The following is a 12,095-nucleotide window of genomic DNA, read 5'->3' as shown; positions in this document are numbered from 1 at the left end:
TGGTAAAAATGCAAACCACCTCTAATTAGATCTCAGGAGCAACTTTATTTTACTACCAGATCAGAATGAAAACAAACAAAATATATAGCACCTATGTGCTGTGTTTCCACTTCATTAAATCATCATGGTAGATAAGAAGTAAAGAGAAAAAGAGGGTTATCTGGAGATTCCAGGGGTGTGCTTTTTGGGCATGGCCCACTTCGCGGCCTGTGCTCCTGGAACACACACCAGCCCACAAAGGCGGATTATACACGTAGGTCTCCACCACCTTGGTATGAACTGAGATAGATATTCGGAAAATTAAATAACAAGAGATGGCAAAATAAAAATCAAATGACACACTATAACTTAATTTACCATATTTATCAATTTTTTTCCTTATTTACATGTACTAAATCTTGTAGACCTGAAAACATTCATTTAATGTGCATGTCATACATAAGTGTTCAGAGCGCTAAAAAGATGGTGGTTCCATGTTGAATTCCTTTCAGAGGTGGACTCTCCCCTTCAGCTGATATGAATGTAACACAGTCATACTGAAGACATCATAGTAAGTATTAAAGTATTCCTCAAACCTCCACATGATACAAATATAACAGGAAGAGTAGGTTGTAACAACTGAGGAAGCTCAAGGCATGCATTGGGTTACTGTATGGATCCACATGGTCTGTTAAATTTTGTAAGGCTAAGGGTCTGATAAATCAGCCCACACTGTAAAGCTGACCTGTGGCTCTTATGAACTGCAGCCTCAGCTGCAAGTGTACAAAGACACTTGTGACATGTTCACTTAGGCAAGTTAAATGTCCTCACTTCTGTCTACTTAAGGTTTTGCTATTTTTAAATAAGTCACCATTTTATGGAATTACTAGTTTTTTAAGTACAAAAACCCACTCATTGTGACTAGAGAATATCAGTCTATTTGATTTTGGTGGAAACTGGCATGCAGAGATGTGGGGGAGCTTGCCCAGCCCTGCCTGGAAGCCGGAGAGTCTTATCACATTTTGGACCTATAAAGGATAGTTTGGTTCACAGATGGCTGACCTATAAATGTGAGGAGTCAGCACTGGGAGGCAGGGTGGGTCCCTCCTGGATAAGCGACTCTCTGCAATTTTGCTGAAAGGTATTTATCACAAAAATACCATATTTGCTTTTCTAAGTGAAAAAAAAAGCCACTTGATCATTTCAATTTTCCACCCCAAATAACAGAGACCATTCGAGCCCATGTGATGACAAGCACATGTGATGGCCGATTCCCTGCTCTCTGACTCGAATCTCCAAACCAAAGCAGCTACTGAGAATAGCAGGCTCCAAACAGCTTGGGTCACAGAACTGCTGCCTGCCAGTTGGGGTCCAAAGGCAAAGGTCTTTGCTACTACAACGGAACCTCTTTCTCTGAGGTTAAGAGCACATGGCCATGGAAGGAGAATGAAACCAGGGAGCAGAAATGCCAGGGGCTTAAATGTGATTTCCAAATGCTGGCACTTGTCTTCTACTAAAGCCAAGCATTCTGCAAATCTGCTTAGGCAACTGGGGGTTTCTAGAGCCTGAAGATAAAATGGTCTCCTCAAGGATAACTGCACCTGAGACTAACACCGGGCCCTGGGAACACACAAAGCCCTCTCTTGCTTCAAGGAAAGCTGGAAACTTGTGAGTATGAGCCAAAACAACACAACAACTTCCAGTCTGAATTACTTGGGCAAAACCATGCTGCCCAGAGAGTCCACATCAACAAACAAGATGTCAGGGTGGGTGAGGGCAGGGAGAAGTGTGGCATTTGCTAATATAATGGAGAATGTTTTGTAAACAGCCCCAAGTGACTAAAGCTTACTTCTCTTTGGAATGTCCTTCATTCTCTTTTGCTCAAGCTGCTTCTGTCTGGTGGGCCTGGGCCTCAAACCCTCCCAGCAATCCCCTGTAAAGCAGAAAAATCGTTCCCTTTAGAATCTGAAGGTCTACCCTTTGATGGGAGTACCTTTCTCAACTCTTTCTCATTTGGGCCAAGAGAGTGCCAGCCTCCCTGGCCCACCCATGTCTCTTGCAAAGGGCAAGCGTGAACTGAAAGAAAGGCTGGGCTCCTCAGAGGCAATGGCAGAGGGAATGGCAGGAGGGGCTCTCCAGGTTCCAGCAACTGTCCAGCCTCAGAGGCCAAACTGGCCTGAGGGAACACAAACTTGTGTAACAGCCCGGAGGCCCAGGGCAAAGGGAGGCACTGGAAGGGTCTTTCCCACAACTGGGCCGCTCGCTGTAAGCAGGCATTTCACTTGCTACTCTTCTGTTATGAGTTGACAAAAAGATCCTAAAGGGGCTCCCTCCTGGACCCATGCACTGTTGCAAGACTGCAGCGGTGCTGGGCTCCAGTGAGTTTCTTGGCTCCTGCCTCTGAGGTGGGCAGGTAGGTGAGAAGCAGAGGGGCAGATCTTCCCTGCAGACTCTCAGCAGGGGGGCTGGGCAAGCACAGGCAGCAAGTGGAGGCTTTTTCCTTTTTTACTTTCTTTCTCCTTTTTTAACAAGCCCAACAAAGGTAGCTTCGTTGGAGCCAAATGGGCCAAAAGCAATGATCAAATCCCTTGCTTGGAATCTATTACCCTAAAATTCTCTGTGTGACAAGAAATGCTTCCAAAGCCCACGTCTTCGCTCACTCTCAGACAACAGGCAGGAGAGCACATTCCAAGGAGAAGATTTAGTGGGGTCTTTCAGCCCGAGAGGCACCTACTGTGGTCCGGCCTCTGCGGCTTACATATACGCCTTTTGTGTTGCCGCGGCTCTGTGCCGTGCTGGGCTTTTTGGCCCTACAGGATACTGTCTTTTAGAACTTGCTGAGTTTCTGTGCTAGGAGCAGCCTGAGCATGGCCTGGAGGGCATCTCCCCTGCCAGTGGGCACTGGGCACCAGGTGGAAAAACACTCAGCAATGGGAGGTAAAACTTCTCCTGGGCAAAAGACCCAGGGGAAAGCCAATTTCCATGATGATGAAATTTTTGAGTAAACCATGAATCCTAACTAAGAAAAACTAGCAAAATGAGAGAAAATTCCTTGATATGTTTAACTACACTGAGCAGGCTCTCTGTAAATTGTGCTGGGAGGCAACAATGGGAGGAATCCACGGGGTAGTGAGACTGGGACCCCTGCTTCTCACCCACCCAGACTGCTCCCCAGCCCTGCGATCCCCAGCAGCCCTGCCTGAGCCAAAGCAAGCATAGGATTTGCTTCTGGCTGTGGATGATTTTTTTCTTGCCTTCTTTAGAAGCACAAGGTCCATGAGACGTCAGTACAGGGGGCGGCATGGCCTGGCCGGCTCGTTCACACCGAGCCATCTGGGGAATTCATTCTCCTGGGCTTTGCAGTCTGTGCCTGGGCAGCCTTGACAGGGCCATCAGCAGAGGGAGCATTTCCAGGAGTCTCTGGGTTTGGGGACTTGGGGGAGTGTCCCCTCCACTCTGAGAGGCACTGGAAGGTAGGCACTCGCACTGGTGGCCAGGGTCCCTGCAAGGGAAGCAGAGGGAGGGTGGGTCACCGCAGAGGCTGAGGCTACACCACAGGTTTCATGGAGGCCATGTGGCCCTGACAGGAGAGGGCACTGGGTCCCTAGCAAGGGGATCTCCTGCTGTTCCGCAGGGCTGGCCCATGTGTTTGTTGACTGAAATTGAGTGAATAGTCTTCCTTTCATGTCTCAGCCCTACTTGGGCTTTTCTGCAGCATAAAAGAAACTGAATCTTTTAAAAATGAATTCAGCCTCACAGTCCAAACCCCAAGTAAAGAAGGAAGAGAAAAGGCATCTGTTTACAGGAAAAGGGAGGAAGAGCCAATGAAAATGCGGGGGAAACTTCCTAGAAGCTTGTGGATCCCTGTTATTGGAATCTCCGTGTACTTGCGTATTGACATTTTACACAATGAGTTACTACTCAATTATTCCCCAAAGGGCCTAAGACTAGAGGTCAGGCCTAAATTGCTTGTCTGAATGAGTCCAGATGAGCATACAGCTATTTAGCACTGGAGGGAAAAAGGAATAAAATTAAAACCTGCATGTGTACGCCTCTCCCTTTCCCTAGGGCGCCCTAACCAGGCTCAGAGGAGTACAAGAATGCCTGCTGCAACACCCAGCCGCAGTTGCCGGTGGAGCTGGGGTTCCCCCAGGACACTTCTGCGAGTGAGAAGATCATTGCATCACCCTTCCTCTCGAAACATATTTTTAAATGCTGTTGTACTACGCCCCAAGCTTCCCTGCCGGTCTCTGCTGGAGCCAGCCTCAAAAGCAGGGCTTTGGTCTTACTCCCAGAGGGTTCACTTGCAGGGGGTTGGGCTTTGAGATAATGAGATTATTATCATTATCATTATTTTTTTTATTATTGAAATTTAAGCTGAATTTAAGCAATTTATTTTATTCACAGACAACATCTTTTTTTACTTCCCAACTTTACCTCATTGTTTCTAGGAAGATCCTCAAGAATCAATACTTGCCAACATGTTTGGGCCTCTGGAGGGAGCCAGGCCTAGTGCAACCTGAAGTTTAGCCCTTGGAGATTGGAGAGCCAGGTTCTATGTCTCTTTCCTGCTTCTAGGCCCAGGAAGGTCAGGCAGAGAGAGGAAAAGTTCTGGGCCCCTCTTCTATTATTTTCATCTTTAAAATCATTGACAAAGATAGGGAAGCTCCACTGTCATCCATGACAAAGGGACGATTAAAATGCATCTCATCCTCACCTCCTGCTGGTGGTAACAAACCCAGGGTGTAGGGGGACAAAACTGACTGAATCCTAGCTGATATTCCATTTTGAAATCCTTTAATCTCCATTTCACATTATAAACTCAGAACATCCCTTCTCTACAATGTCAATTATAACCAGACAAATTGGAATACGGAAGTAACAAAATAAAAATGGAAACAAACAAATGGAAGATATAAAGTGATGCGCAAAGATATTAACTGAGAGAATGAAACTTTTTGCTAGTTCTGGAGCAGCAGGAAAAACAAGGAACAGGAGCAAAAGGGATGCCCCTTCTGTCCTGCAGATATGCAGAACGGCGTGGACAGGATAATGCTGATTGTGGCCCTTGGGACCCCCTGAGCAGCTTGCAGGAAGCTCATGGCCCACCTGCAGAGGCAAAGGGGCCAGGCTGCATGCGGGGCTGGGGCTCCATGCGTTCCTCCAGGCCCAGCTTTCCACTGGTCGGTGGTGGCTCCCAACACACCCAAACCCATGACTGATGGGGAGATAGCAGCTGTGCAGTGAGCAGGCTGCTCCAAGGAAAAAGGGTGCCTTCCTAATATAATTCCCCTCACAGGCTGCCTGGCACTGGCTCAAGGTCATGGCCTTTCCCTTGGAACAGAAACTTGGGGGTCTGCTCAAAGCACACTCGAGCCCCACGTCACCATTTTGTGGCGGAAACAGGACATACACGGAATTGGAGTCCCAGCAAATAAACACTTTCACACATAATCTCCACCCTTTGGAGGGGATTATACAGCCCTGCTCACTATGCCCAGGGTTGACCCATACATCTGGGTTTTGCTGGCCTGTACCTTCCACCTGGGTTGGGGAAGGAAGGCACAAGCCCAGTTCGGAACCACAATGGGCTGGGTCAAAGCCACGGCTGAGGGGAGGGTAAGAGGGCCAGCCGAGCCTGAGGGTCAAAGCTCGCCGGACCTGGAGGTTTAAGGGCCCTGAGCTGGGAGAGGGACGTGGTGCTTTGGATAAACCAGAAAATGCAGTCGCACATCCACATTCCCTGAGACAGACAAGTGACGGGCCCCTGTGTGGGACGCTTGGCTAATAAAGGACAACTCCCTTGTCCACTTTCTCCTTTGAGTGCGTTACTCTTACTATCAGTGTTATTTACCGGTCTCCCTTCTCTCTGCCCATGAACCTGCAAGTGTGAACAGCAGGGTTTGGGGCCCACAGAGTGGAAGAGCCCAGAACCCCAAGGCAGGGGCAGGAAGGAGGGGCCAGGCACATGGGGTCATACCTGGCACGGTCCTCTCGGTCCTGGACCACAGTGGAACCCCAGGTCCTCTGCCCTCACCCTTTTTTTTGTCTGTCTGTCCTCCCCAAGGAGGTTTGGGCCCCTTGAGCATCTACCTGTCCCACCCCCTCCCCCCATCGAGGCCTGTGAGGCCCTGGGCTGGTGTCTTGTCAGCCCATCTCCGACAAAAAGGGGGTGGCCCTGTTGCCCACTGGCTCCCCTCGTGGCCCCACACACAACAGGGCAGGCGACAAAGACTTTTCCCGGGCTGGTAGGTGTTGGTGTTCGATTCTGTCCAGAGCCCAGGGGCAGAAGAAAAGCAAGGCTGGGTCTCCCTGACATGTAGACCTTCGGGGCCCCTGGGGAAGGAGCGGGAAGGCAGAGCAGTAGGCCGGGCCAGAGCCGGGGGAGGGCACTTCAACACAGGGTTAGCCAGGTTAGTGGGGAGGAGGCCTGCTAGGAAATCCACATCTCCTCCCCAAGGCAGGGTGGATGGGCCAATCTCCAAAGTGTGAGTCTTACCTTTCTCAAATGCTGCAACGTGGCCTTTACATATTTTAATCTGAAAGGAAAGAACATAAGATCAAATGAACAAAAGCATGACATACCCATAGCTCCAGTTTGCTAATTAACACAGTGCTAACAATTTATTTATTCCGGAGTGTGGAGGGTTCGGGAGGCCTTGCAGATCACTGTCGACTGAATATCCACTTGGAAATTTTACCTGAAAGGACAAAACTTGCTCATGTCACATTTATAATGTGAGGTATAAAAACACCTCTGTTTTTTTTCACCAGTTACTCTGTTGGTAACTGGACAATCTTAACAGTTTCAGCCTTTTGCTGGTGTCCATTTTCTAACTTATTTTGTCTAAAATACAGTCAAAGAGTTTTAGAGAAGCATGTGGAATTCAATGGATGACCTGGGAAATAAGTGAAGCCTTCTGAGTATGCAGGTTTGCATGTCTCTGAGTTTCATTTTACAGATGTAGGAATTGGAAACTGTGTTCATTTGGTCCCAGCGTCCCCCAGTTTGATGGTCCCTGGGAGGGAAAACACAGCATGCTATGTGGGGTGGGGAGGGGTCCCACCTGGCGAAGGCCTCAAACTCTGTTACTAGTGGAGCAGTGCTGCCTTAGCAATCACCCCAAACAGATCTTCACTTTCTTACCCTTTGGGATAGTTTTTAACTTAAATCACCCATCTCTCCCATACCCACCCTATTTCCGATGTGGGTTTTCCTTAGCAAAGGCATAATCTTTCTGTGTCAGTCAATACCTCCTCACCTCTACTACCCCAATTTTTCAGAACCCAGTGTCACTAGTCCACCATCAAATCCAGACAAAGGACACTGATCAGTGACATGGGCCATTGTCTGCACAGCCACAGTTGTAAACCTGTATTTTCTGCTGTCCCACCTGCCAAGGCTGGCCCAGGGTCCATAGCTGGTTTAGGTGACGGTGGTCCAGGAGGATCCCTGAAGCACTCCAGGTGGACCTCTCCAAAAGAGAGATAGGCTCCTATGAAGACACATTTTCTAAACTACCGATGAGAATACATCCTTCTATCCCCCCAAAATAAGTTATCTGGTGTGAGAAATTTCAGGATAAATTACTGCCCATGGATGACCCGGCAGCATTCTCTTCCTTGGTTGGATTTCCAATCGCTGTTGACACTGCTCCTTCTTTACACATTGATTTTCTCTACCGGCACAAGAAGCCTGGGCTGGTGGTCATGGTTGGTAATACAGTGGGATGCTTTCCAGGGAACCTGTGGATAATGTACTTATCTGCACTTCTGTTTTCCCTTATTGACTGTGCTGTGGGGACCCCATTTCTTTTTGTGGAAAACGGCAAACAAAGGGCACCTCTGGATGGCCCTTCCTTGATTGGAAAGGTTCAACTTTTCAGGCATCATGCTCCTGCCCCTCTCCAGGGTGAGTGAGGTCTCTTTATGAAGGGCTCCTTGATCTCACCCCCAGCAGCCCCCTTGGCCCCAGCTATGCAGTGCACATAGGCCCCTGGTTGGTGGAAACCAGGAAAACACATGGTGTGGAGAACAATGGAAGACTTGTTTGTAACTGCTGATGAGGACTGGTTTGCTCCTCTCCCCAGTGCATCCCCAGATGCAGCCTGGTGTGGTGTGATGGACCAAAAAGAATGCCTCAATAACTGCCAGTCCATGGCTGCATTAGGGAAATGCAAAATGGCAAAGACATTTTTTATTTATTTATTTTTTATTTTATTTTTTTTAGAATAGACTGTTATTCCTTTAGAGAAACTTCAAGAATTGACCTGGCTCCTCTAAGAAGCTTCTGTGGACCCCATCCCAGGCACTTTCAACAAGCACCTGTTGGGATTTCCTCTCAATCAAGTGGAATTAAAGTCAACCAAATAAAAAGGCATGGAAGAGAAACTAAATTTTGATATCAACAAACACCTGGGTTATCCTGGCAGTGTCCCCAGTAAGGCCACTGCCTCCACATCCAAAATCACCCCAGGGCAGGCAGTTCCATGAGAAGGGTGGGGCATCACATGCCCTCAGGACCTGCCTTCCCTCGTGCTGAGCCTTCAGAGAGTGGTAACTCCAAAGCCAACACCAGACAGATCTTCCTAGACTTCAGGATACCCAACAAGGAATTCCTCAAAGCTGCAGAGCACAAGCCCATTTCCTCAGGAAGCTGTTTCATTTTTGCATAACTAATTTTTTTCCTATAAGCAAATGAACTTGGAAGTCTTTTGACACCAGAAATTAAAATAAATAAAATAGGCTGCAAAAGGGGAAAAGGGTAGAAGTTAAATAAATGAAATGATTCAAAATTAATTGTGTTTCCACTTGGAATTTCTAGCCCAAAATCTTTCTGTAAACTTATGGTGGAACCAAGTAAAACTCTGGTCAATCAAATCTGATGAAGCAGTCTTATATGAGACCAAGGATGGCCTTAATTAGTCCATGGGGCACCAATGTCACTTGCCCTTGACACGTAGACAGTGCTACCAAAGGGTGGAGTCTTGGAATTGGAGCAGAGGAGGAGACTATCAGCTTCCTGAGAAATCCCTGCAGGGTGAGCATGAGGTATTCCTTAGGCTGGGCTGTGCTTGGAGTTGAGGATGGGAAGGGAGCAGGAGGTGTGGGATGCCTGGGGTTAGGGTGAGGAGCATCATTACTTCATCCTTTCATTGTGCCAGGCACTGTTCTAGGCTGAGTTTACTGCATAGAACACAACAGACGACATGTCTGCCTTTGGTGGGACTCCAGCATGCATGCTAAAGTTGATGTATATCACCCGAAGGGGATGAAGTTGGTTCCTGGGGGCAAAGAAATCTTATTCTTTTTTTTATATAAAACACAGATACAAATAGATTAAATAAAGAGATATACAGTCTATCTGCAGTGTTTGGAGAAAGGGGGAATTAGGAAATAAACAAATCTAAAAAGGCTCCTTTGGGGGGCTGATGATGAAAGGTTGAAAAACACTGGGTTACAAGGTTCATACATGTCTTAAATTCGAAGTTATCATCACACATTAGTAGTGGCCGGGTCTGGCCCTATGCACAACCAGGAGCAGGTGAGGGAGGCTCCTACAGGGAAAGCCCTTAAATGGTGTAACTATGATGCCAAAGTGCCAAGTTGTGGCACATTCATTTTCAGACCCAGAGCTTGAGCTTGGAGAATCCAGAAATCACTTTTAGAGAACAATAGACTCATCCCTTTGGCCTCATGTGACTTCTCTGACACTCTGACAAGGAGTTAAGAAAAACATAGTACTGTAGCACTGGTTGGGGTTTATTGCTTTGCTAGCAGGGGGTTTGGAGAACCAGTGACTCTTTCAGGGACGCGTTTTCTCCACCTGTCCTCACTGGGATAGCAGAAAGGTAAGGATTTGAACTGCGTGTCTTATATCTGAGAGAAGGTAGACGCCCAGGTCTGCCACCAGGGATAATGCTGGGCAGCGTTAGACAAGAAAAGTAGCTGTTTCTCCCTGGGTTCTTGTTACTGAACAGTCAAGTGTGGAAAATGATTAACTGGTTTAAGATAATGAGGGAAGAGAATGATTCTGCGTGCTGGCATGGATGAGGGAGAGAAACAGTGGAATAGGGTTCCAGCTTTAAGAGAGTGCTGAATATCCTACCAGTGGGAAGGCAGAGTGGGAGATCAGACGCCGTCTGGGTTTTTCAGATCCCTTGGAAGGGCTGAGGAAGGGAACAGGTGCAGCCAGTGGCTGGGGTAAGCCTGCACATCAACTCAGCACTGGCAACCCAAGGCCAGTGGGAATTGGCCAGCCTCATTAGCATTTCCAAATGGCCCAAGGATGGCTTCCAGTATTTCCAACCCAGTCACAGTGGCGGTGTCCTGGCCCAGTCCCCGCTCTGGGCTTGGCATCCTCTTTCTGGGCCTTGGTCTCACCCATTAAGTTTGGTTCTGAAGCAGGAAACGAGGACAGCTGGACCAAAAGGAAGGGAGGAGGGACACACATGTGTACTGTGTGTCTGCACAGGCACATGCGTGTGGGGGGGCAAGAGGGTGAGTCAACAGTCATAGAAAGGCTTTCCTTGCATTTTCCTCTTTCCTTTCCCACTATAATCTATGGATCTAGGACTAAATTTAACACACCTTGGTCTCATAGAGAAAGAAGTTTCTACATCCTTTCACTATCCTCCAGAACATGAAACCAAGATTTCATCTTAGTCACAGGGAGGTTGTTCATTTCACCAGATTGAGTTTGCTTTGAAAAGGGCAAAACAGTACGCAAACATTCATGGCAGCACTATACACAAGAGCCAAAAAGTGGAAACAGCCCAAGTGTCCACTGACAGATGCACAAAGAAGCAACATGGCATATTCAAATAGTGGAGTGCTATTTGGCAGTAAAAAGGAAAGACATTGTTACATATTGCAACATGGATGAACCTTGAACACATTATGATAGATGGAAGTAGTCAAACTCAAAAGGTCACAAAGCATATGATCCCATTCATATGAAAAATCCAGAATAGGCAACTCCTCAGAACCAAAAATTAGTGGTTGCCAGGAGCTGAGTGTGTGCATGTGTGTATGGCAGGGAAGAATGAGGAATGACTGCTAATGGAGTTTCTTTTAATGCGGGATGAAAGTATTCTAAAATTAGATCGTGGTGATGGTTGCACAACCCTGTGAATGTACTAAAAAACATTGAATTGCACACTTTAAATGGATGAAATGAATGGTAAGTGAATTATATACATGAATTATATCTCAGTAAAGCTGTTTTTAAAAATGACAAAACAGAAGGTGGTCTGGGCAGCCCTATGTCCCCATTACTCCAAATATGACCCAACAGAAAAGGTCCCCTGCGGTCACTCAGGAGGCAGGGGAAGCAGGTGGCTGAGAAGTTTAGCAGACACTATTAGCAACTCTCTCCCTCCTCCTCTCCAAACTTTTAACTCCAAATAAAGAGAACAGAGCTACCCTTTAGGCTCATACCACTTTTCTTTTTACCCCCGCCCCCAGTCTTTTCGGTATATTCTAACTTGTATATGTCCGTCTTTCCTTGTCAATAAAGTACCAAATAAAATTCAGGAGTGGTTAGAGTGTGAGGTGGGATTTGCCCCAGGACACTTCAGGATTACTTTTTATATTCCCTGACGATGAACAGTTCAAGAATATGGAGCAGTTAAGTCTGGGATAACTGGTAGAAGGCAGTAAGTCAGGGAATTGTCTGAGTAACAGACAAGACGTCACATGTCCTCTGCTGGTTTCATAGATAAGATTGTCTTATTGTCTGCAGATATTCATGAAGTTATGGGCCATTAGTTAAGAAATTTTCTACATGTGAATTCGTCTTGTGGTGTTCCACTAAATTCTAAAGTAGGAATTAGCTTTCAGTTAAAGTTCTCCGTTATCTGTGCCAAAGTGGGCATGCATTTTCCACCATACAAATTGGACAGGTCATACTGGTTTTATAAACTGTTCTCCTCTGCCTTTGGGGTGGAACAGTTTGCCTTTGCCATGCCCTGCTGTATATTTCGTTCTCTTCTGTGAATGTATTCCCCACAGCAGCACTGAAAGGGAGGGGCTCTGCAGGTTTGGTGCAATGCGTCTTGTTTGGAAGCATAAAGACCTAAGGACCTGAGTTACGAGAAAATGAAACAAAACAAAAC

General features: G+C 47.0%; 1 protein-coding gene across 2 annotated transcripts in view; it reads right to left on the bottom strand.

The window, feature by feature from the left end:
* Positions 1 to 348: 348 nt before the first annotated feature.
* The window catches only part of RALGAPA2 (Ral GTPase activating protein catalytic subunit alpha 2), a 426,648-nt gene continuing 414,901 nt past the window's right edge, over positions 349 to 12,095 (bottom strand). For both annotated transcript variants that reach the window (XR_013157020.1, XM_077114736.1), the window contains 2 exons: positions 6,479 to 6,518; positions 349 to 3,481 (listed from right to left, as the gene is read on the bottom strand). Coding sequence is in view for 1 of the 2 variants with exons in the window: in XM_077114736.1 (XP_076970851.1) it covers positions 6,514 to 6,518 (5 nt within the window). In the remaining variant the exon portion in view is untranslated. The remainder of the gene's footprint in view (positions 3,482 to 6,478; positions 6,519 to 12,095) is intronic.

Source organism: Tamandua tetradactyla, chromosome 1 (genome assembly GCF_023851605.1).
Source record: "Tamandua tetradactyla isolate mTamTet1 chromosome 1, mTamTet1.pri, whole genome shotgun sequence".
NCBI classification, from domain to species: domain Eukaryota; kingdom Metazoa; phylum Chordata; class Mammalia; order Pilosa; family Myrmecophagidae; genus Tamandua; species Tamandua tetradactyla.
The sequence above is the reverse complement of the archived record's forward strand: the minus strand, read 5'-3'. Positions and strand labels throughout refer to the sequence as shown.